Source organism: Salvelinus namaycush, chromosome 9, assembly GCF_016432855.1.
Source record: "Salvelinus namaycush isolate Seneca chromosome 9, SaNama_1.0, whole genome shotgun sequence".
NCBI lineage: Eukaryota > Metazoa > Chordata > Actinopteri > Salmoniformes > Salmonidae > Salvelinus > Salvelinus namaycush.
The window spans coordinates 6,885,908-6,912,909 of NC_052315.1; the positions used below are offsets into that span (position 1 = coordinate 6,885,908).

The window sequence follows — 27,002 nt, forward strand, 5'->3', positions numbered from 1 at the left end:
TTTTAGGCCACCCGTGGGTATAAATGTCATTCCTGTTCATCTGTTATGTTGTATTGTCAATCACAATGTTCATGTTCCAAACATATAGAAGTGACTTTTTCGAGCTTCACAATCAATTTTGGATGATTTGGATGTGTGAAAAATGTTAATATTGTCACAAATGCTGAAATGTTAGAATGTGGAAACTGTCAGACGAAAACGTCAACATCCAGTTTTCAGCGATACAGTATTTTCAACCTAACGTCAATTTGGAAATTGCTCCCAAGGATGAACCAGACTTGTAGAGGTCTACAATTTTTTTTCTGAGGTCTTGGCTGATTTATTTTGATTTTCCCATGATGTAAAGCAAAGAGGCACTGAGTTTGAAGGTAGGCCTTGAAATACATCCACAGGTACACCTCCAATTGACTCAAATGATGTCAATTAGCCTAACAGAAGCTTCTAAAGCCATGACATCATTTTCTGGAATTTTCCAAGCTGTTTAAAGGCACAGTCAACTGTCAATTGTTGGAAAAATGACTTGTGTCATGCACAAAGTAGATGTCCTAACCGACTTGCCAAAACTATAAGTTGTTAACAAGACATTTGTGGAGTGGTTGGAAAATGAGTTTTAATAACTCCAACCTAAGTGTATGTAATCTTCCGACTTCAACTGTACATAGACTTGGAATCACTGGCCACTTTAATAATGGAACACTAGTCACTTTAATAATGTTTACATACTGGTTTACTCATCTCATATGTATATACTGTATTTTATTCTACTGTATTTTAGTCAATGCCACTCGGATCTAATATTTATATATATTTTCATTCCATTATTTTAGATTTGTGTGTATTGTTGTGTATTGTTAGATACCACTGTACTGTTGGAGCTAGGAACACAAGCATTTTGCTACACCCGCAATAACATCTGCTAAATATGTGTGAACAATAACATTTTATTTTATAAGCTTAATTCAACTGTCATACCACATCAGAACCAATAATATCAACTTATTTTACTCCAACGTTTGTAAACAAAGTAAATGTAAACAAACACTGCATAGATTCAAAACATAAAAATTATAATTTTGATATCATGGATGCTCAGTCCTCACATCCATAGCTCTGTTATTAATTTGAGAGTGGTTACATTTCTCCAACCTCATACCCCAGCTTTTTACCTTTAACAGGAGCGGGGACCAGCTTTGATATTGTTTCAACTGCTGATTGACGTTTTAAGTAAACACTGAATTACGTTGGAATTTCGTGATAATAAAGCACTCTGCCGCCCCTCTTACTGCACACTTCCCTTCCCAATCCACTGTGTGGCTCGAGAGCCACAGCTGTAACCGATACAACATGATGAAGGAATAATAAATGCAGTCGGAGGTTAAAGCTCCGTCAACATTTTAAAACAATATCAAATGTGTCCAGACCTCTGCAATAGCTTTTTACGCACATCATCGTAACTATTTGTTTCTTGTACTCCGTTCTTTCCTTTTATTGAGGGAGCTGACAGACAATACCATTTCCTGTGGGTAAAACAAAGCTATTGCGACACGATTGATTTGCTCATTCTTGTACAAGAAAAACGGACACTTAAGTAAGTAGAGCAAACTCACTGAAATACATGTAAAAATTGTCTTATGAATAGGTTTGAACATGTTTTAGGAATAACTCAAATTAAAATACACGACATCTCTGTGAGTGCACCCCTCGGCGCACTGTTGCCATGTTCCCAGTTTCCTCATGGGTGTGGTGATTAGATTGGTTGGTGAACATTCTGTCAAATCCTGACCGAGTTGCGCGAGTCCCTGGCCCTTTAAATCAGTTAAATTGTCTTAAAATTAATACCGCTATCTTGACATTTCTTTCACAACCGAGACCATGTTTGGCATTTGAAAACGGACTTTTGTGACACTGATTGGAACGACGTGGACAGTCCCCCCCCCCCAAAAAAAATCAAGTTTCAGGTAATAACGTGTGCTTAGCGAGCTGAACCTCTTGGCATTTTCTTGCTTTTATTTCCTGCTTTGGGTACACCCTATAGCATAGGGTTTGATGTCGGCCTTTGTTTTGCATTGAGGTTGCAAAACATTAAGAGATGAATTGATACATTAAAAACCCCATGTATTGAATAGTGTTCATCATAATAGCTACTTATATCTCTTTCAAGGCTTGCTGTTTTTCTTACCGAAGCTTTTATTGGTGATAATACGGTGTTATCGAAACGCGGCCTTGCACGTCTGACGGACATAAACGACCTACGGTAGGCTATAGACTATATTCACGAATATAATAACGAAGCCTCATTCAGATATGTAAGAGCAAGATACCGGTGGTATTTTTATTTTTTATTTTTATTACATTAATCAATTATAGATTACTTTCTGTTCATTTGAGCGGCAACTTGTAGCAACCCTGCTAATGTAACGGGGCGCATATATTGCTTAATTTGCTGCATATTTTGTCTTGAAAATTCCTGCCACGATCATTGATATGGGTTTGGAGATATAAAATATCTCTATTTCATTTTGTCAAAGCAACACGTGTTCAAGAATCTGTCAGAACAGAGAAGAACCTCCCAGTTCAGTGTTGGTGCTGTTACAACGTAACAATATTGTAACATAGTTGGAACTTTCATATATCCTATATCTCTGATTGTATCCACAGTCCTCATTAAAATGATAGCCATTTTCCTATAGTTTTTTACAATACGCCTGTGGTCTAGTCTTGTAACTAGTGCACTGTTTGTTTTTTGCTGTAGTTATTGTTTATACAGTACATCTGCAGTATGATACAGTTTAAAACAACATCCTGACATGACATGTTTAATAAGGCCTCAAACCAGACCAGTTGAGGTAATGCAGTGTTGTAAACAGCATGCTGTTATCATTGTATGTAAACTTTGACCTGTAATACAACAGTAATACAACGACAATATCTCTCTCATCATCACTCAATGCCTAGGTTTACCTCCACTGTATTCACATCCTACCATACCTTTGTCTGTACATTATACCTTGAAGCTATTTTATCGCCCCCAGAAACCTGCTCCTTTTACTCTCTGTTCGGGATGTCCTAGATGACCAATTCTCATAGCTTTTAGCCGTACTCTTATCCTACTCCTCCTCTGTTCCTCTGGTGATGTAGAGGTGAATCCAGGCCCTGCAGTGCCTAGCTCCACTCCTATTCCCCAGGCGCTCTCTTTTGATGACTTCTGTAACTGTAATAGCCTTGGTTTCATGCATGTTAACATTAGAAGCCTCCTCCCTAAGTTTGTTTTATTCACTGCTTTAGCACACTCTGCCAACCCGGATGTCCTAGCTGTGTCTGAATCCTGGCTTAGGAAGACCACCAAAAACTCTGAAATCTCCATCCCTAACTACAACATTTTCAGACAAGATAGAACGGCCAAAGGGGGCGGTGTTGCAATCTACTGCAAAGATAGCCTGCAGAGTTCTGTCCTACGATCCAGGTCTGTACCCAAACAATTTGAACTTCTACTTTTAAAAATCCACCTCTCTAAAAACAAGTCTCTCACCGTTGCCGCCTGCTATAGACCTCCCTCTGCCCCCAGCTGTGCTCTGGACACCATATGTGAACTGATTACCCTCCATCTATCTTCAGAGCTCGTGCTGCTAGGTGACCTAAACTGGGACATGTTTAACACCCCAGCCATCCTACAATCTAAGCTTGATGCCCTCAATCTCACACAAATTATCAATGAACCTACCAGGTACCACCCCAAAGCCTGTAAACACAGGCACCCTCATAGATATCATCCTAACCAACTTGCCCTCTAAATACACCTCTGCTGTTTTCAACCAAGATCTCAGCGATCACTGCCTCATTGCCTGCATCCGTAATGGGTCAGCGGTCAAACGACCTCCACTCATCACTGTCAAATGCTCCCTGAAACACTTCAGCGAGCAGGCCTTTATAATCGACCTGGCCCGGGTATCCTGGAAGGATATTTACCTCATCCCGTCAGTAGAGGATGCCTGTTGTTTAAAAACAAAAAATGCCTTCCTCACCATCTTAAATAAGCATGCCCCATTCAAGAAATTTAGAACCAGGAACAGATATTGCCCTTGGTTCTCTCCAGACCTGACTGTCCTTAACCAACACAAAAACATCCTATGGCGTTCTGCATTAGCATCGAACAGCCCCCGTGATAAGCAACTTTTCAGGGAAGTTAGAAACCAATATACACAGGCAGTTAGAAAAGCCAAGGCTAGCTTTTTCAAGCAGAAATTTGCTTCCTGCAACACAAACTCAAAAAAGTTATGGGACACTGTAAAGTACATGGAGAATAAGAACACCTCCTCCCAGCTGCCCACTGCACTGAAGATAGGTAACTCTGTCACCACCGATAAATCCACTATAATTGAGAATTTCAATTAGCAATTTTCTACGGCTGGCAATGCTTTCCACCTGGCTACCCCTACCCCGGTCAACAGCACTGCATCCCCCAGCAACTCGCCCAAGCCTTCCCCATTTCTCCTTCTCCCAAATCCAGTCAGCTGATGTTCTGAAAGAGCTGCAAAATCTGGACCCCTACAAATCAGCCGGGCTAGACAATCTGGACCCTTTCTAAAATTATCTGCAGAAATTGTTGCAACCCCTATTACTAGCCTGTTCAACCTCTCTTTCGTGTCGTCTGAGATTCCCAAAGATTGGAAAGCAGCTGCGGAAGAGGGGGAGACACTCTTGACCTAAACTGCTACAGACCTATATCTATCCTACCCTGCCTTTCTAAGGTCTTCAAAAGCCAAGTCAACAAACAGATTACCGACCATTTCGAATCCCACTGCACCTTCTCCGTTATGCAATCTGGTTTCAGAGCTGGTCATGGGTGCACCTCAGCCACGCTCAAGGTCCTAAACGATATCTTTAACCGCCATCGATAAGAAACAATACTGTGCAGCCGTATTCATTGACCTGGCCAAGGCTTTCGACTCTGTCAATCACCACATCCTCATCGGCAGACTCAATAGCCTTGGTTTCTCAAATGATTGCCTCGCCTGGTTCACCAACTACTTCTCTGATAGAGTTCAGTGTGTCAAATTGGAGGGCCTGTTGTCCGGGCCTCTGGCAGTCTCTATGGGGGTGCCACAGGGTTCAATTCTTGGGCCGACTCTCTTCTCTGTATACATCAATGATGTCGCTCTTGCTGCTGGTGAGTCTCTGATCCACCTCTACGCAGACGACACCATTCTGTATACTTCTGGCCCTTCTTTGGACACTGTGTTAACAACCCTCCAGATGAGCTTCAATGCCATACAACTCTCCTTCTGTGGCCTCCAACTGCTCTTAAATACAAGTAAAACTAAATGCATGCTCTTCAACCGATTTGCCGCCTGCACCTGCCCACCCGTCCAGCATCACTACTCTGGACGGTTCTAACTTAGAATATGTGGACAAATACCTAGGTGTCTGGTTAGACTGTAAACTCTCTTTCCAGACTCACATCAAACATCTCCAATCCAAAGTTAAATCTAGAATTGGCTCCCTATTTCGCAACAAAGCATCCTTCACTCATGCTGCCAAACATACCCTCGTTAAACTGACCATCCTACCGATCCTCGACTTCGGCGATGTCATTTACAAAATAGCCTCCAATACCCTACTCAATACATTGGATGAAGTCTATCACAGTGCCATCCGTTTTGTCACCAAAGCCCCATATACTACCCACCACTGCGACCTGTACGCTCTCGTTGGCTGGCCCTCGCTTCATACTCGTTGCCAAACCCACTGGCTCCAGGTCATCTACAAGACCCTGCTAGGTAAAGTCCCCCCTTATCTCAGCTCGCTGGTCACCATAGCAGCACCCACCTGTAGCACGCGCTCCAGCAGGTATATCTCTCTGGTCACCCCCAAAGCCAATTCCTCCTTTGGCCGCCTCTCCTTCCAGTTCTCTGCTGCCAATGACTGGAACGAACTACAAAAATCTCTGAAACTGGAAACGCTTATCTCCCTCACTAGCTTTAAGCACCAGCTGTCAGAGCAGCTCACAGATTACTGCACCTGTACATAGCCCATCTATAATTTAGCCCAAACAACTACCTCTCCCCCTACTGTATTTATTTATTTATTTATTTTGCTCCTTTGCACCCCATTATTTCTATCTCTACTTTGCACATTCTTCCACTGCAAATCTACCATTCCAGTGTTTTACTTCTATATTGTATTTACTGCGCCACCATGGCCTTTTTCTTTTCCCTTTACCTCCCTTATCTCACCTCATTTGCTCACATTGTATATAGACTTATTTTTCTACTGTATTATTGACTATGTTTGTTTTACTCCATATGTAACTCTGTGTTGTGTATGTGTCGAACTGCTTTGCTTTCTTGGCCAGGTCGCAATTGTAAATGAGAACTTGTTCTCAACTTGCCTACCTGGTTAAATAAAGGTGAAATAAAAATAAATAATAAATAAAATACTGTAGCTGTTTGTGAACGGGTTGGCAATAGAACAAAAACATGCTGGGTATGTTTTAGTAAGGTTTATCTTGTTACAGTGGCTTTGTGATAAGTGGCAAATTATTTATTAGAGAAGATATGAAGATCATGATTGATATGCATCTATCATATACTGCATGCATTTCCTTATGTCTGCACTTGAGCCGTGTAAATACTCAGGCTAATTATTTCCCGGACAAGCTATCTGGGCAGTTAATTTGCGTGATATAATTATCCAGATGTTTGGAATAGTCATTCTGGGAAGTGAACAAGTTGTCACCTGGTAGGGCTTCCAAGTCTCCTTTCGTCTTCACACAGGTTTAGGTCATGTCCACCTCTTGGCAACTATGCATCACCCTATTGGAGATAGACCACTGCGCTACTCGGGAGCTAAGGCACTGCATCTCAGTACTAGATGTGTCACTACAGTCCCTGGTTCGAATCCAGGCTGTATCACATCCGGCCGTGATTGGGAGTCCCATAGGGCGGTGAACAATTGGCCCAGCGTCATCTGGGTTTGGCCGGTGTAGGCCGTCATTGTAAATAAGAATTTGTTGCCTAGTAACTTTTTTTATTTTTTAAACTGCGCATATGCATGTACACACCAGTCATCCCAAAACCACCACACCCGCTCACACACACAACACACATGCATATACACACACACACACACACACACACACACACATACACACACACACACACACACACAATGTTGTTTAATTCCCCCAAGACTGATATTTCATACTCACATCACACTCTGTCATAGTGTGACGTGACCAATATCTACCACTCCAAACATTCACAATAACATTCTTACAAACATGGCTTTTGACCGACCTGTTACAGTGGTTTAACACGAAATTACACACATATCAGATCAAACCCATTCGTTACACATTAATAAGTCCTATTGAGCCAGCAATACCTATTCACCAGAGACAATGTTACTTTGAAAATCAATCTTCAATTTAAAGCTGGATACATTTAGGGCTGGCACAATTACCGTATAACTTTGTAACTGACGGTTATGAATGAAGACCGTAAGACCGTCATGAAAATAAAATATTGGTCATAACGTAATAATAAAATGTTTAAAAAAATGTATATATCATTAGATTTTTTGGGGGGGTGGAATGAACAGCTGACTGAAGACGGGACAGCCTGGCATTGGTGTGGTTGTTTCTGTGGTAGAGTGGACTCTTAACGTGATTAAACTTTGTTGCTCCTTTGCTGAAACAAGCAAGGTGTCATAGCAAACAATTTATATGCCATGCTAATGTAGAAATGGTCATTTCAAGTAATGTTAAAGGTAGACTCAGCAAAATGACCTTGCCACGAGCAGCGCCGCAGATACTGAGATGAGCGAGATGCAAGACTTTGCTCCCACACAGTCACATGCAGTATCTGCCATGTATATTGGGTTTGCTTTGCGCTGTTAGAGCATGGTAGGTTCAGGACCAAAACAGCTGAGAAGTTTAGCCGAGCCTTGCACTACAAAGGTCTTCATTTTTGTGTGACCCACTATGCTGTTTGCTTTCTGCATTTACGTCATATCGCTGAGTCTACCTTTTAACTGATGTGGCTCTGTAATGTCAGTTGAGTTTCATAAAAATAAAAAAAATCCCAGCACATATTGATGGGTACTCTTCCTGCTTTTACTTCCTACTTTGACTTCCTGCTTTGCTCCTATGGGTACACTCGCAATGGCCGCCACTCCATCTATTATGCCATCATTGACTATTTCTATGTAGCACATGCAGTCAGGAGAGGAGGAGAGTGGAAAATGTGCATCTTAAATAAATCATCTCCATATATAATGTGCAAAGCTGTCATCAAGGCAAAGGGTGGCTACTTAGAATCTCAAATATAAAATATTTTGATTTGTTAAACACTTTTTTTGGTTACTACATGATTCCATATGTGTTTTTTCAGAAATTTGATGTCTTCACTATTATTCTACAATGTAGAAAATAGTCAAAATAAAGAAAAACCCTGGAATGAGTGCTGGCCTTGTAGGCAGAGTTCCTCTGTCCAGTGTCTGTGTTCTTTTGCCCATCTTAATCTTTTCTTTTTATTGGCCAGTCTGAGATATGGCTTTTTCTTTGCAACTCTGCCTAAAAGGCCAGCATCCCGGAGTCGCCTCTTCAGTGTTGGCGTTGAGACTGGTGTTTTGCAGGTTCTATTTAATGAAGCTGCCAGTTGAGTACTTGTGAGGCGTCTGTTTCTCAAACTAGACACTAATGTACTTGTCCTCTTGCTCAGTTGTGCACCGGGGCCTCCCACTCTTTCTATTCTGGTTAGAGCCAGTTTGCGCTGTTCTGTGAAGGGAATAGTACAGCGTTGTACGAGATCTTCAGTTTCTTGGTAATTTCTCGCATGGAATAGCCTTCATTTCTCAGAACAAGAACATACTGACGAGTTTCAGAAGAAAGTTCTTTGTTTCTGGCCATTTTGAGCCTGTAATCGAACCCACAAATGCTGATACTCCAGATACTCAACTAGTCTAAAGAAGGCCAGTTTTATGGCTTCTTTAATCAGGACAACAGTTTTCAGTTGTGCTAACATAATTGCAAAAGTGTTTTCTAGTTGTCAATTAGCCTTTTAAAATGATAAACTTGAATTACCTAACACAACGTGCCATTGGAACACAGGAGTGATGGTTGCTGATAATGAGCCTCTGTACGCTATGTAGATATTCCATAAAAAATCAGCTGTTTCCAGCTACAATAGTCATTTACAACATTAACAATTTCAACACTGTATGTCTGATCAATTTGATGTAATTTTAATGGACAAAAAAATTGCTTTTCTTTCAAAAACAACATTTCTAAGTGACCCCAAACTTTTTTGAGCAGTAGTGTATTTATTATTATTTTAATTTTTTTGGGGGGGGGGTGCTATTTGAATGGTTATTACGGGGACTGCGGTCATTTGGCTGGCCAATAACTCATCCAAAATTCCATGACCATCACAGCCCTAGATAATACTAAACCATGATAATCCTTAGGATTAGGTTACAGTCAAGTCTAACATTGTGACCTACTCAGGAGAGGTGAAGTTAGTGACCGTAAGAGGGTTTGGGTGAGACACACAGACAATACTCCCAATAGAGCCCTTTTCGAGTGATGCGTGCACGTCCCGACATCAAAGGTTCTCTAGCAGGATAGCTAACGCTGACGTCGGGACCTTGACAAACTGAACAGTGTAATGTGTATGAAAACGTACAAGACTGATGGCTATAGCTATGTTCAGCAAGTCTATTATTCGTCTGGCTTTATCTAGCTCTATTTGTGATATTTTCTTGCCTCACTGGCTTGCTAGGTAATCAACCCTCTGTCTGTGATGTTGTAGACGATAACCATCTGATCACGTGTTTCTTAATGAGGATCGGACCTTTTTCTTTTCAATTTCCCCCTAAAATGACATACCCAAATTTAACTGCCTGTAGCTCAGGACCTGAAGCAAAATATGCATATTTTTGATACCATTTGAAAGGAAACACTTTGAAGTTTGTGGAAATGTGAAATGAATGTAGGAGAATATAACACAATAGATCTGGTAGAAGAAAATACAAAGAAAAAACCAACCGTTCTTTTGTAATTATTTGTACCATCTTTTAAATGCAAGAGAAAGGCCATAATGTATTATTCTAGCCCAGGTGGAATTTAGATTTTGGCCACTAAATGGCAGCAGTGTATGTGCAGACTGATCCAATGAACCATTGTATTTCTGTTCAAAATTTGGTATCAAGACTGCCCAAATGTGCCAAATTGGTGTAATGACACCAAACTTTTCAAGTTCATAACTGTGCACTCTCCTCAAACAATAGCATGGTATTCTTTCACTGTAATAGCTACTGTAAATTGGAAAGTGCAGTTAGATTAACAGGAATGTAAGCTTTCTGTCCATATCAGATATGTCTATGTCCTGGGAAATGTTCTTGTTACTTACAACTTCATGCTAATCGCATTAGCCTACTTTAGCTCAATCATCCCGAGGGGGACCCACCAATCCTGTAGAGTTTACTTGCACAAGCTGCATTTGAAGTTGCATGCGATTGTATCCACTGCTAGGTAAACAAAGAGGTTTCTAATGACGAACTGCGCTCACAACTTTTCATGACGTGACCTGGAAATGGGTCTATAATACTACACTACAGTTCAAAATTTGAACTGAAAGTGGGCATGCTAATTTCAGATGCAAGTGTAACTTGTAAATCCATTAATGCTAGTTGGATGTTGTTTAATGGAGTGGATGTCAGGGAAGATTCAGCATGGTAGCATGTGATATAGCCCCTAGCAGGCTTTCACCTAACCTTCGGTTTGAAAGCCTGTGGAAGTTCTTGTCCGAAAGAGGCTTAAAGAAGGTGGAATAGGCACGTTCAAACAGCGGTGAAGATTTGAAACCAAAAGCCAGCCGCACCCGGGATCGAACCCGAATCTGTAGTGACACCTCTAGCACTGCGATGCAGTGCCTTAGAGCCCTGCGCCACTTGTGAGGCCTCATTTTCTAAATGTTTACGGTATTTGATGGTATTTATATGTTTTTGAATAATGAAAGTAAAAAATGTGCTTCATGAGTAGTGCGTGACCCTAGGGTGCAACACAAAAATATTGGCACCCTTGTACTTTTTTCAAATAATGCACCATTCTATCTAGAAAACTGTTGAAATTAAAACATATTTTGGTATCCACATATGTATGTCTTCGGTGTGCAGTTGAACAAAACCAAAAAAATCTAAATAATTTACTAAAATAAATCCTAAAATGGCCCGGACAATATTATTGGCACCTTCTAGAAGTAGTTAGAAATAATTCGATTTCATGCAGGTGATTCTCATTTACTTTGGAATTGAACTCGCCTATGGGGAGTTGAAAGGTGCCTGCAGTTTACAAATCACATATTCAACCAGTTTGAGTAGAGAAAAGGACTAATTTTCCTGTTTTGTGTCACTGTGTACCGCAATGAGCATGGACAAAATAAAGAGAACCAGAGGTCAGACACAAGATTGTAGCCAAACATGGACAATCTCAAGGCTACAAGTCCATCTCCAGAGACCTTGGTGTTCCTGTTTCCACCGTACGTAATGTTATCAAGAAGTTTAAGGCCCATGCCACTATAGCCAGCCTCACTGGATGTGGTCCAAAGAGAACTTGATGGAAGATTGCAGCGAAGGATTGTTTGAATGGCGGAGAAAGCACCTCGCTGAACTGCCACACAGATTCAAGCTGACCTTCAGACACAAATTACGACAGTAATGAAAGGGGGTTATATGGTAGGAGACCCAGGAGGACCCCACTGCTGAGAGAAAGACATAAGAAAGCCTGACTGCAATTTGTCAAAACACACCTGAACATGCCCAAATCCTTCTAGGAGAATGTCCTGTGGACAGAATGAGACCAAATTAGAGCTTTTTGGTAAAGCACACCATCTCTATGGTTACAGAAAATAAAATGAAGCTTTCAAAGAAAAGAACACCTTCCCTACAGTCAAACATGGAGGAGGTTCAGTGATGTTTTGGTGTTGCTTTGCTGCCTCTGGCACTGGGTGCCTTGAACGTGTGCATGGCATAATGAAATCAGGTGAATACCAAGGTATTTTGGAGTTCAATGTCGGACCCAGTGTAGGAAAGCTGGGTCTCCATCGAAGGTCATGGGTCTTCCAGCAGGACAATGACCACAAACACACTTCAAAAAGCACCCAGGAAGGGTTCAAGACAAAACGCTGGACTGTTCTGAAGTGGCCAGCAATGAGTCCAGATCTAAATCCCATTGAAAACTTGTGGAGAGATCTGAAAACAACAGTTAGGAGAAGGCACCCTTCTAATCTGGGAGAACTGGAGCAGTTTGAACAAGAGTGGGCCAAACTGCCAGTACAGAGGTGCAGGAAGCTCATTGATGGTGCTAGGAAGCACTTGATTGCAGCAATTTTTTTTACCAAAGGCTGTGCTACCAAATATTAAGTCTAGGGTGTCAATAATTTTGTCAATGCCATTTCTGTTTATTTTCAGATTTAAATGGATATATTAAGTTCTGAATCAAAAACAAAGGTTCTGTAATATTAACAGTGAAATAAAGAGTTGTGGAGACTAAATACTTTGTTCAGTTTCAACTTATTTTTAGGGAAAATTGTGAGTTACTTGAAAAAAGTGCACGGGTGCCAATATTTTTGGCCATGACTGTACATTGTAAATGATTTCAACCGGTATTTCTCCATTCTGATTGTTTTCTACTGTTCAATTAAGCTTCAACCAAAAATAATTGTATCAATTTTCATCTTTCTTTATTTCCTGCATTCATTTGAGATCATTTCCTTACTGCCATGTAGGGCTGCAAGATATGGGCAAAAAATCTAGGCCTTATTTTTAACCAAATGTTGCAATTGCGATTTGACTTCCAATTTAGATAAACACTTGGGTGAACTGTTGGAATCATGGAAAAATAATGATTATTGTCAAGTGTGCTCGCTCTCCAGCCTCTAGGTCACCAGGCTGCTCATTATGGTGCACACCTGTGACCATCGTTAGACTCACCTGGACTCCAATCACTTCCCTGATTATCTTCCCTATATATGTCACTCCTTTTGGTTCCTTCCCCAGGCGTCTCACACACACACACACACTGTACCAGTCAAGTTTGGACACGCCTACTCATTCCAGGGTTTCTTTTCTTTTTACTATTTTCTACATTGTAGAATAATAGTGAAGACATCAAAACTATGAAATAACACATGAAATCATGTAGTAACCAAAAAAGTGTTAAACAAATCAAAATCTATTTTATATTTGGGATTTTTCAAAGTAGCCACCCTTTGCCTTGACAGCTTTGCACATTCTCTCACGAACGTTATTTATTTTCCAATGTGGAACAAATCAATTCCCTAGCAGACTAATTGCTAAATTATCGAAATGAAACTTAAACACTAATCCAGGGTTGCGTCGCACCACATCTGCATTGCTTGGGTTTCTGTATAACACTTTGTGACATCGTCTGATGTAAAAAGGGCTTTATAAGTACATTTGATTCTGGATAGAATGCTGCAAAATGAAAGGGGCCTGGCGCTCCAAACATTTCTGAAGAGTGCTCCGTGACCCACATTCAGGCTCCCCTGGGTAAAGGAAGTGGTGACACACACACAGCCTAGTGTTATAGTACAGTTACACCCTTCATTTGCACATTAAATCATATTCAAACAATCAATGGCAGGGCCGGGCATGGCGCTAAAACAGCACAGTGCAAAACACCAGGCCTGATTGAGTGGAAAAGGTCAGAGTCTTGTGCGTCTATGACCTTTTGAACCAGACTGGAGGGGATTGAAGACCCGGGCCTCCCCTAGTGGTGTCTGGGTACAGGCTGCCTGTGTCTGGGTACAGGCTATTGCCCCTCCACTTAGGCCAAAGCAGGCCCATCCACAGGATGTCTGTGTTTATTCCAGCCTAGGGAAGTGCTCCTCTGAAAGTTTGTCTGTCTGTGTTTTGCAGGTATCAACTCGTCTGTGTGTGTTTTTTTACAAACCCAGTATTCCTGAACACATCACAGAGGGACAATGAGTGAGCTGGAACAGTTACGGCAGGAAGCAGAGCAACTACGCAATCAAATCCGGGTATGGTGTGTGTGTGTGTGTCTCTGTCTGTATTGAATCCTTGACTCGAGAAATAAGCATTCAATGCCTTTCCTTGGCATTTATCTATCAGCCATTAAAATCATATTATATTCATACTGGAACTGCTGTCTGATATACTCTGTTTCCTGTTTCCTTATATGTTCGCACCTTTCAGTCTCTCAAAACTCTGAACTTTGCCATGTTGTTGTTTTACAGGATGCTAGGAAAGCCTGTAGTGACTCCACTCTTTCACAGGTAAAGGATTCAACAAATTGAGATTACATATTTACTTACAGTTTAAGTCAGAAGTTTACATACACTTAGGTTGGAGTCATTAATACTAGTTTTTCAACCACTCCACAAATTTCTTGTTAACAAACTATAGTTTTGGCAAGTTGGTTAGGGCATCTACTTTGTGCATGACACAAGTAATTTTTCAAACCATTGTTTACAGACAGATTATTTGACTTATAATTCACTGTATCACAACTCCAGTGGGTCAGAAGTTCACATACACTAAGTTGACTGTGCCTTTAAACAGCTTGGAAAATTTCAGAAAATGATATCATGGCTTTAGAAGCTTCTGTTAGGCTAATTTACACCATTTGAGTCAATTGGAGGTGTAACTGTGGATGTATTTCAAGGCATACCTTCAAACTCAGTGCCTCTTTGCCTGACATCATGGGAAAATCAAAATAAATCAGCCAAGACCTCAGAAAAAAAATTGTAGACCTCCATAAGTCTGGTTCATCCTTGGGAGCAATTTCCAAACTGCACATGGGGACAAAGATCGTACTTTTTGGAGAAATGTCCTCTGGTCTGATGAAACAAAACTAGAACTGTTTGGCCATAATGACCATCGTTATGTTTTGAGGAAAAAGGGGGAGGCTTGCAAGCCGAAGAACACCATCCCAACCGTGAAGCACGGGGCTGGCAGCGTCATGTTGTGGGGGTGCTTTGCTGCAGGAGGGACTGGTGCACTTCACAAAATAGATGGCATCATGAGGCAGGAAAGTTATGTGGATATACTGAAGCAACATCTCAAGACATCAGTCAGGAAGTTAAAGCTTGGTCGCAAATGGGTCTTCCAAATGGACAATAACCACAAGCATACTTCCAAAGTTGTGGCAAAATGGCTTAAGGACAACAAAGTCATGGTATTGGAGTGGCCATCACAAAGCCCTGACCTCAATCCCATAGAAAATTTGTTGGCAGAACTGAAAAAGCGTGTGCGGGCAAAGAGGCCTACAAACCTGAATGAGTTACACCAGCTCTGTCAGGAGGAATGGGCCAAAATTCACACAACTTATTGTGGGAAGCTTGTGGAAGGCTACCCGTAACATTTGACCCAAGTTAAACAATTTAAAGGCAATGCTACCAAATACTAATTGAGTGTATGTAAACTTCTGACCCACTGGGAATGCGATGAAAGAAATAAAAGCTGAAATAAATAATTATCTCAACTATTATTCTGACATTTCACATTCTTAAAATGAAGTGGTGATCCTAACTGACCTAAGACAGGGAATTGTTACTCGGATTAAATGTCAGGAATTGTGAAAAACTGAGTTTAAATGTATTTGGCTAAGGTATATGTAAACTTCCGACTTCAACTGTACATAGAAATAAGTGCATGTTATAGCTTGGATAAAGCCATCTAGTGTGCTTGATAAAGCCAAACATTTACCACCATCTACATATACATGACCTGTTGGTCTCCTTCCAATCGCAACCAGTAAGCAGGCTTTCAGGATAAGGAAGAACATTGTTACGCTTGAAAATGAGCGTCTTTTGACCATCTGAAATCCCAGGGTGTTTCTATTGTTACCATGTAGACCCTGTATCAGTTTTGATTGAATATTAACCACTAAGCTAAGACTCAAATAGCTGTGAAACAAACATAGCTATAAAGCAAATGGCGTAGCTATTAGGCTATGAAATAACATTGACATATTTGGATTGAACTCCAGACTAGCCTGAAGTTTATGAAAGACTGTGGTGGATTATGCTGATGATGTTTCCTTTGGGCCTGGTGTCTTGGCAGATCACAGCTGGTCTGGACTCAGTGGGCCGGATACAGATGAGGACGCGGCGTACTCTCAGGGGCCACCTCGCCAAGATCTATGCAATGCACTGGGGCACCGACTCCAGGTCTGGCAATGCTACTTCTGATACTATCGTACTACTATACTTCTACTACTACAATACTTCAACTACTACAACTACAATACTTCTACTACTATACTACTACTACAATATTTCTACTATTGCTCTACTACTACTACTACTACCATATTTATAGTACTATTACTACAACTACAGTACTTCTACTACTATACGTCTACTACTACTGATACCATAGTACTACAATACTTCTACTTATACTATACTACTACAATACGTATACTATACTACTATAATACGTCTACTTTACTATTACTATACTACTACTATACTTGTACTACTACTATAATTCTACTACTGCTATACTACTACTTCTATACTGCTACTGTACTTATATTGACGTAATACTTCTACAATACTACTACACTTTTACTACTGCAATACTACTGCTTATATTATACTACTACTATACTAATAATATTCTACTCTACTACTACTACTACTATTACTATACTTCTATTGACAATCATTATACTACTACAATTCTTCTATTGATATAATACTTCGACTACTTCTACACTGTTTATACTACTACAGTACTTCTACTATACTTCTATTGATACTGTTTTTTTACCTCCCTTGATTCTAAATGTTTTTGTCCTTTTATTTTTGCCTAAGTCCTATGAGGTAACTCTAATGAAAAGCACTATAGAACTGAAATGTATTATTAGTACTACTACTAGTTTGTACCACTACTGCTACTATACTACTAATATACTACTACCACTACGGCTGCTATACTACACCACTACTACCACCACTACTACTACCACCACTACTAAAACTCCATATTCTTAACCACTGGCTGCTTGTGTCCTGTGGGTTTTGGACAGAAAGTCAAAAGATCCTTACATTGTTAGAAGTGGATTGAATCCATAACTAGTTATGTGCTACTAGTTCAATACTACGCCACATAGAGCAGTGGCACATTTTAACCAGTCACTGTACTGTTGCTATGCGGACTAGTACAGTCGCATCGACTGATTTCAAATTGATTCTCTGATTTTAAATGTGAGCCGTTGGAGTAAAAGTATGCTTTACCGGTGCTCATTCTTACAGCTCCCAAATACATCCGATTGTGCGTCTGCACTCTGAGTGAACCACCTGGAGGACAAACAGCCTGTGTTTATTTTATATACAGTAGTTTACATTTTAGCAGCACAGCTCTCCCTTTATTGAGAGCTTGGCTCACTACAGATGGGGGGGGGGGGGGCGGGGCAACCCACTTCCTATCACTGGAGAGACGGAAACACAGACAGTGGGTGGCAGGGAAATGGGGGGGGTCGGCGATCTCCCTCTCTTTCTGTACCTAATTTTCTCTATCATTACCTCTCTATTCTTTCTCCCTCTTTCGCTCTATTGGTTTCATTCCCCGTCTCTCCACCTTTCTTTCACTTTCCCTATCTCTTTCTCTCTCCCTCTGTCTCTCCCTGCCTCCCCTCTCGACTGTAGCGCCTTTCAGATAACTGAGGCAATTAATATTACATGAAATGGCTCATCCAAAGTGGTCGCTATCCTGGACGGCTCGTACAGCGATCCTGGCATGTGGGGTCTCCCACCAGCGGGGGGGGGGGGGAGGAAGAGGTCTCCAGAGTCACACTGCATTTAAACTGCTTTAGAAGCAGAAGGTTTTCTGGCTACATTAGTTATGCATGCATTAGGTGTCCTCTAACTAGCTTCATTGCTTTTTTTTGTATGCCAGTGTGATGTGGTGACAGGTCAAACCCTTCAATATAATGAAACCATACTCTCTGGCGTCTAGGTTACTTGTAAGCGCCTCCCAAGATGGTAAATTAATCATTTGGGACAGTTACACAACTAACAAGGTAAGACTTACATTATACTGCACCTGTGTAACCTCTCTCAAATAGTGAGACGTTATACTGCACCCGTGTAACCTCTCTCAAATAGTGAGACATTATACTGCACCTGCGTAAATTCCCTCTCTCAAATAACATCAAGGACAAACGGACACCAGTAAAATACCTCACACTGTAGCAAACATTGCTATCCTCGTTGTCCTTGGTTCTTTTCTGCATACTGTCTTAACTTAATCACTCAGGAGTGGAATGTAAGCATGGTTGGGTTCAACTCAATTTCCAATTAGGTCATATCAGGAAGTGAATTCACCCTGACTTAAATAAAGGTTAAATAAAAAAGTGAATTAGCCTGAAAGAATTGCCTCTTATTTCCAAGGATATTTCTATTCCCGAAATTTGAATGTCAATTCACTTCAGGATGGATCCTAACATAAGATCTGCACGCATAACTTGAACTTGGACTTTGGATGCCAAAATACAGGTTATGCGTGCAGATCTCAAGTTAGGATTTGATCCTTTCTGAATGAACAGAAAAAAATGTTGTGCAGCCCTGGAGCTAACAAGCGTTAAACAATAATTTGTGTGTGTTCCGTAGATGCATGCCATCCCGCTGCGCTCCTCCTGGGTGATGACCTGTGCCTACGCGCCCTCTGGGAACTACGTGGCGTGCGGAGGCCTGGACAACATCTGTTCTATCTACAGCCTGAAGACCCGTGAGGGAAATGTGCGTGTCACCCGCGAGCTACCCGGACACACAGGTACACACTGGAGAAGGCTTTTTTAAGAGTACGGAATACTGCCATTTTAGAGAGGAAATTGAATAATTTCAACTCATCAACGTCTTTGATTGGTTCAAGCCTAGTTTATGTTATACTAAGAATATTTCATTTTAAAAAGGATGCTCTGAGAACCGCTATGAAATGTACCGGTAATGACATAATATGGTATTGATGTTAATACGATGTATTTAGCCCAAATGGTTAGTTTCAACCTCTATTTTTCAGGCTATTTGTCTTGCTGTCGTTTCCTGGATGACAACCAGATTGTCACTAGTTCCGGGGACACAACCTGGTGAGTTTATTGATGTAGTGTGGGAGGAAGAACACAACTTGACGCTCTAGATCAGGGGTACTCAAGTACTATTTTAGAAGGTTTTAGAGTTCATTTCCTGCAATTCTACACATTCCGCAGACCAACAAATGCCAATCCGTGACCTAAACCATCTAAACTGGAACAACCATTTCAGTAACGGGTGGATTAGTTTAGAATTGTTTTAGTTATTTATCTTTGTATAGTATGAGATCAATTAATCAATCACTGTGCATGCAGAAACATAGATATTATATACCTGTAACAAAGCATTCTGGGAAGAATGATTGAGGCCCCTTCCAGGTCTTTTTCCCACAGAGAGAGTTAACAAAGTGGGCTCCCGAGTGACGCAGCGGTCTAAGGCACTGCATCTCAGTGCTAGAGGCATCATTACAGACCTTGGTTCGATTCCAGGCTGTATCACAACCGGCCGTGATTGGGAGTCCCATAGGGCGGCTCACAATTGGCCCAGCGTCATCTGACTTATGGTTTGGCCGGGGTAGGCCGTCATTGTAAATAAGAATTTGTTCTTAACTGACCTGCCTAGTTAAATACAATAAATAAAAAACGAAAATTAATTCAACTCCGTCGAGTAACAACAACACCATGTAGTGTTGATTCCACTTAGATTCAAATAACATTTCATTTATTCACCACGTGGCGTCAATTTCAATCCCACTGGCGTTAACCCCACTAGAATCAATACTCAGATATAACACTGGCGTTAACCCCACTAGAATCAATACTCAGATATAACACTGGCGTTAACCCCACTAGAATCAATACTCAGATATAACACTGGCGTTAACCCCACTAGAATCAATACTCAGATATAACACTGGCGTTAACCCCACCAAGAAGCAACTCTCAGATATAACACTGGCGTTAACCCCACTAGAATCAATACTCAGATATAACACTGGCGTTAACCCCACCAAGAAGCAACTCTCAGATATAACACTGGCGTTAACCCCACCAAGAAGCAACTCTCAGATATAACACTGGCGTTAACCCCACCAAGAAGCAACTCTCAGATATAACACTGGCGTTAACCCCACTAGAAGCAACACTCAGATATACCACTCAACACTTTTTACCTTAACATCTAGATTTTTACCTTAACACCTGTGTGTGTCAGACTGTAACACACACACAGGAGAAACCAGTGCACCTTCCCATTCATCATCCAATCATTTCAAGTCTCAACATCTCCCCTGTACCTTTATACCTCCTCTCTTTCTCCCCCTCACCCCTCTATCAGTGCTTTATGGGACATCGAGACGGGTCAGATGGCCACTAGCTTTACGGGCCACACTGGGGACGTGATGAGCCTGTCCCTCAGTCCAGATTTCAAGACCTTTGTGTCGGGGGCCTGTGACGCCTCCTCCAAGCTGTGGGATGTCCGGGACGGCATGTGCAGGCAGTCCTTCACTGGCCACGTGTCCGACATTAACGCTGTCTGCGTAAGTAGTAGACCCAGGAGTTAAATAGTGTTTTAATATGAATAACTTTTATATTGTAGGATGGTAATTAACATACAGCACACAAACATGTTATCATAAAGCTTTCCAGACCAGATACCACAAATATTATATTTGGTATATCATATTTACTTTCTTTGCTAACATCGCCAGAAAACGATACAGATTTGTCTGACAATGTAATCTGATTCTTATTCTAGTAAAAAGAAGACAACCTGAAAATGGATTGTAGGATATAAGGAAACTAATGGGTCTTTCTACAAATAGTGTCACGTTCTGACCTTTATTTCCTTTGTTTTGTCTTTAGTTAGTTGGTCAGGGCGTGAGTTGGGGTGGGCAGTTCTATGTTGTCTGTTTCTATGTGGGGTTTTCTAGTTTGGCCTGACATGGTTCTCAATCAGAGGCAGGTGTTTTGTGTTGTCTCTGATTGGGAACCATATTTAGGTGTTTTGTATTGTGGGTTATTGTCTATGTCATTACGTAAGTTGCCTGTGTCTGCACTTGTCGTAGTATAGCTTCACGTTCGTTCGTTTGTTGTTTTGTTAGTTTGTCAAGTGTTCTTCGTTTCGTCTTCGTTAAATAAATTCAAGTATGTATTCAAACCACGCTGCGCTTTGGTCCGATCCTTGCTCCTCCTCAGACGAGGAGGATTACGACGTTCGTGACAAATAGACTACATTTTGGGTAGTTTAACTAACGTGATTTCATCACATTTTTACATTCTGTCATAAAGAGTACATGTTCAACTTAATAAAAAAACATGTTTTCCCGTCTCAAGGGGTAAAATAAAAAAAGACTAAGTGCCATTAAAGTGCAATTAAGTAACAGATTAGACTATCACAGTTGAGGCTTTTATTTTAAATTTGCCATAAATCTCCTTGTGACAGGGGAAATGGAAGCTTGTTGTGTGCAACAGGGACGGGCAATTGAATGAAAGCTTCACAAACAGCCTAGAAATGTTTTAACAAATCACTTCATTCTGGTTGATGTGTTATGTTTCATGCACTCTGTTTTCCACCACAAAAAAAATAAGAGAAAAAAACACGATTTGACTATTATCTGAATCATTCTAGGTATCTCGATCTTGCCAACTAGCCACACATTTGAACCATTCTGGAAGTTGGTTCCAGTGGTGAACGGCTTTTACAGGAAGTTCTTACCAGTGGTGAACGGCTTTTACAGGAAGTTCTTACTGGGCAAGTGCTGTTCTACACACTGGAACTCCACAGTTTCCATTCACTGCTCATTCAAGATGTAAAATGAATCACTAAATCACATGAAATAAATAATACTTTTTTAGGAATGACTTTATCAAAGCAAGAACATAACTAGGGCTCTACAATGAAAGAAGTCGGAATAACATGACAAGGGACATGTCAAAATGCAGATTTTTTGGCACTTAAACAAGTCTTTATTCATATAAAAAAATGATTTATATATTAAGAGACACTTCATTTAATATAACAGGCTTTTAAAAATTCGATATTGGTGCACAATTAATTTTTTCAATATTTGGATTTGATTAGTCTTTTTCAAAACAATAAAGAGTAACAAGCGGCACAATTTCTACTTCAAATATCAAAGGGATGCTAAATGTACTCTTTGTGGAGCGACCCGTATGTTCTGTAACTGTTTGGGGTAGTTGTACTTGCTTGACCCTGTCGTGTTAAAGTGATACACCCTAGAATTTTACTTTGTCCATCCGAAGAAGGAAATGTACATTTAGCATCAAGATCAGCTTACACGAACATAGATTATTATAAACCATCATGTCACATTAGATAAAGCAGTGAGTATAGAAAATGTATAAGACAAAGTACACTGTAATAATAACTTAATTCACTATACCTAACCCATTCTCTCTGTTTTCTGTGGTGCAGTTCTTCCCCAACGGCAACGCCTTCACCACGGGCTCGGACGACGCCACCTGCCGCCTGTTCGACCTGCGCGCCGACCAAGAGCTGATGATGTACTCGCACGACAACATCATCTGCGGCATCACCTCAGTGGCCTTCTCCAAGAGTGGCCGTCTGCTGCTGGCCGGCTACGACGACTTCAACTGCAACGTGTGGGACACCCTCAAGGCCGAGCGTGCAGGTACAGTAGTGGAGGGGGCCTCACCAGGCCTCTAATTCAAATCACTTTTTTTTTTAAATGCAACCTTTCTTGGTCCCCCCTTAAGGTTTTGTGCAAGGTATTCATTTGGCAGTTGCACTCATCGACAGAAACATAGTTGGTTAAACACTGGCTGTACGTTGACTCACAATGACTCCCCCTTCTATTGTTCCCTTCTCTCCATCTCTCTCTCTCTCTCTCTCTCTCTCTCTCTCCATCTCTCTCTCTCTCTCCATTTCCCCCGCTTTCCATCCCCCCTTCTATTTCTAGGTGTCCTGGCCGGTCACGACAACAGGGTGAGCTGTTTAGGCGTGACAGACGACGGCATGGCTGTAGCCACGGGCTCATGGGACAGTTTCCTCAGAATCTGGAATTAAACCCTCCAGCTCACGTCCCCCCCCCCCCACCCCCACCATCCCACCCACCCATACTACTGGGCTGGACTTGAGGGTGAACACTGTCTCCCACCACCACCTCCCACCTTCCACCCGTCCAATCCACAGCCGGCACCGCTGGGAGAAAGTAATAACTCTTTCTACCTTTTCCAGGTGACATTTTTTTTTGCCCACCAATTAAAACCACAGAGCTCTCAGTACCCACCGTTAGAATGGCCAATCAAAAAACACAAAAATTCCGAAACGAGATGAAGAAAAAAAAAAGCGAGAAAAAAACCCAAACCCTCGCATCCCCTCTTGTTTTTGGACAGGGGGGGCACTAGAGCGCATGTTACCGTGGTTACCGCCAAATTAGAGGACAGTCCGTGTGTAATATGTATATATAAATACAGTATATATGCATAGCATTATGTGTGTGTATATATATGCATATATAATGTGTATGTATATATTTTTGTAGTTTTTATCCCACCCTTTTTTGTTTAATTTGCCTTAAATTGTTTAATGTATATAATATTCACAGTACTAGACGATAACACAATTCTGATTTTGTCACTTGCCTCATGTACAACATAATGGACATTTCTGTGTGTGTGTGCACGTGTGATGGTCTACCCGGCAAAGGCATGCACACATGTACTGTAACTAAAATACTGTATATTCATGTTGATGATAGGTAACGATATGAGTTATGAACTGGTGGCATTCCTCTCAACAAACATGTTGTTTTTTTGGAACACAACTGTTGTGGTCGTTTTGTAGAGACGGACTAATAAGGTTAGTTTTTTTTTAGTCATGCCGCAGTTTTAGCCAAATCCCTTTTTCTAGAAACTAGTTCAACTGGGCTGTGATACACAGCCACTGTAGTTATTGGAGGCACAGTCTCTCTGCAGTCAGCGTGAAACTACAGCCTCGAGCCCTTACAAACGGGGTCTTGGGCTAAGTTCAAAACCGCGATTGTATGGCAAATAGTATTACATCACGCCTTGCAAATCAACAATAGTGTGATATGTAATACATATGTTGCGATCAATTACTAATAGAGGCTTTACTGCATATACCCCAAAGGCCAAAGCCTTTACATTTAACCATTTATTTAACTAGGCAAGTCAGTTAAGAACAATTTCTTATTTACAATGGCGGCCTCCATCTGACCACTGAGGATAGGGAAATCTAGGGCCCAATGGTATCAAACGTAGGGCTCCAAACTGACAGGGGAGGGTTCCAAGGAATGTGATCATGGGGCTACTGTGAGCTAGCTCAGGCCTATATCATAGGACTAAAGAAGTACAGAGAATTGGAAATGCTTGCAGTCTATACAGTCTCTACCAGAGGCTGGTCAGTCGACGCATTAAGATGTGAAAAAAATGACTGCTCAATGAGCTGTGAGTAAATCCTGTCATTCCTTCCCTGAGTGGACTCGAGGGAAGATGCCTTTAATAGCTTCTTGCTATGTCATCTTCAATTTTATTTTAGAAATTCTTGATAAATCATCAACAGGGTGGTTTAGTTGAGTGAGTAACGTTAACGCTGTTGGTTTAAAAAATCTTGTCACTAAAAATCACCAGTGCCACCATAAGCCTGTAATGTTATTATAAAAAAAATGTTGGTCCTTATTTAACACTTTTTTTTTTTTCCCCTCACCAAAACAAATGTTATCAACAGTTTTAAGTATTGCTGGAGAAGAAAGTTAACTTGGTAGAGGGCTAGATTATGCCCCTCAAATGTAAGCAAAGAACACATGCAACATACTTCCCAACAGCAGGGAGGAGGTACAGGTAACTGCCAAAAGGATGTAAATGAGGGATACAAAGTGTATTGAAAGCAGGTGCTTCCACACAGGTGTGGATCCTGAGTTAAGAAATTAACATCCCATCATGCTTAGGGTCATGTATTAAAATGCTGGGCAGGCCATTATTTTGGCTACCATGGCTATGCCCCCATAGGATGACAATGCCCCCATCCACAGGGCACGAGTGGTCACTGAATGGTTTGATGAGAATGAAAACAATGTAAGTCATATTCCATGGCCTTCTCAGTCACCAGATCTCAACGCAATTGAATACTTGTGGGAGATTCTGGAGCGGCGCCTGAGGGCGTTTTCCACCAACATCAACAAAACACCAAATGCTGGAATTTCTCTTGGAAGAATGGTGTCGCATCCCTCCAATAGAGTTCCAGACACTTGTAGAATCTCTGTCAAAGTGCATTGAAGCTGTTCTGACAGCTCATGGTGGCCCAACACCTTAACACACTTTATGTTGATGTATTCTTTATTTTGGCAGTTGCCTGTGTCTGTCACAAGACTTTTGTTAGTTTGTGCATCAGTCATCTTCCGTTTTCCTCACAAGAAAACTTTGGTTTGGAGGCAACACTTGAATAAGGGTGCCTATTTCTTTAGTTATACACCCTAACTTCCTAAACAACTATATATATATTAGTACATGCATTGGATCCATGTGGTTTGTATTAGAAGGATCTGTGGCTTGAGATCATTCTGCCAATCTCATTGCCAACATTGACCGGAACTGGCCAGAAACTCACTTTTTCCAACATTTCAGTTGACCTCAATTACCCAGTTGCCTAATGAGGCACCACTATTTCAGTGGGCCCCAAGAGAACGTTAGAAGATAATTGTCTCGTTTAGAAAAATTGGCACTGGGTAAAGAATGAGGCAGGCTTTAACCTGCTATAACAGTCAAATGATTTGCTGAAATCAAGCAATTGTGAAGCACAGAGCCACATCAGTACTATAGTAAACACTAAAAGCCAAGCAGATGACCACAACCGCATGCAGTTCTCAAAAGTGTTGTATATTATTTTATACAATTCTGATTTCTACCATACAATGTTGTATTTATTGATTACAAGGAGCACCCTGTGATCATATAGTGATTTCTTTTTTTTTATATATACGTTTATTTAGTTATATGTTTTTAGCTGCTTTACCTGGCTTTGCATTAATTGGATAAATGTTAAAGAAATGGCTGGTGGTTTATTAAGCCCCAAAAACACATCTTGGAGGTGACTTTGATGGAAAAAGTATTCCATATCAGTGTTGAAGTTCTCACTGATTCGTGTGGGTAACATACATGCCGGGTGTGTTAGCTTTCACATTTGTGCCAATGTCATTTGCTGACCCACAGCTGTGAACTGAAAACATGTCATCATTGACAATTGACTGTTTCTCTTCGCTTGCTTACAGAAAGTGGCAGCTTTTTTTCCCTCTCCCCTAAATCTGAATCAAATCAGTGTCATTTTATTACGCTTGGCCTGTAACAAGGTCCTCTGTTGCCCAAGTGCCCAATAAAAGAGAAGTGCCCAGAACATATGGACATTCCTTCAATGTTATTAAAACACTTTGTTTTCCCCAAATTAAATTAATTTCATTGTGAATGATGAGGATCCAATGAGAAATGTGTCCCTTTTTTAAGACAGGAAAGACATAACAAGATGGCAGGATGAAGTTTGGTCTTTTCTTTTTTTTACACCAACATGGCTGCCAGTGAAACAATCCCCAACTCCTGAAAGCAAGGTTGATTGTGTTGATTCCTCAGCTCAGACATCACCTGGGACAACAGAGCACCATTGCTATTCATGACCAAAAAAGGATGTCCTATAACACTGATAATTGAGGCTTGACCACAGCACCCTATAAGATGCACCGATATTAACGATTTTAACCTGAAATAGTGACCGCATTGAAATGTGCCTGTGCAGTCCCACTGATCATGTTGGTTAGCTGGGACCAATGGTTTCTAGGCTTCAGTAGTCGAAGGTGCTCAACCTCCCTGTATTTGACCATGTCATTGTATTTCTTTACGGTCTTCTATAGTTGTATTCATCATATGAAATGAC

At 41.0% G+C, this 27,002-nt stretch overlaps 1 protein-coding gene across 3 annotated transcripts; it reads left to right on the forward strand.

Annotated features, from left to right (window-relative positions):
- Nucleotides 1-1,783: 1,783 nt before the first annotated feature.
- On the forward strand, nucleotides 1,784-25,015 carry LOC120053631 (guanine nucleotide-binding protein subunit beta-4). 3 transcript variants are annotated; one of them, XM_039000780.1, is made up of 10 exons: nucleotides 1,784-1,958; nucleotides 13,939-14,060; nucleotides 14,277-14,315; nucleotides 16,105-16,211; nucleotides 18,007-18,070; nucleotides 18,660-18,822; nucleotides 19,069-19,135; nucleotides 20,415-20,616; nucleotides 22,515-22,731; nucleotides 23,020-25,015. In XM_039000780.1, the coding sequence occupies exons 2-10, from the start codon at nucleotides 14,004-14,006 to the stop codon at nucleotides 23,124-23,126; spliced, it is 1,023 nt and encodes a 340-aa protein (XP_038856708.1). In that variant the 5' UTR covers nucleotides 1,784-1,958; nucleotides 13,939-14,003; the 3' UTR covers nucleotides 23,127-25,015. The 3 variants fall into 3 exon arrangements, with proteins under 3 accessions (XP_038856708.1, XP_038856710.1, XP_038856711.1); XM_039000782.1 differs by lacking the exon at nucleotides 1,784-1,958 and adding an exon at nucleotides 1,978-2,254; XM_039000783.1 differs by lacking the exon at nucleotides 1,784-1,958 and adding an exon at nucleotides 3,417-3,463.
- Nucleotides 25,016-27,002: the final 1,987 nt, after the last annotated feature.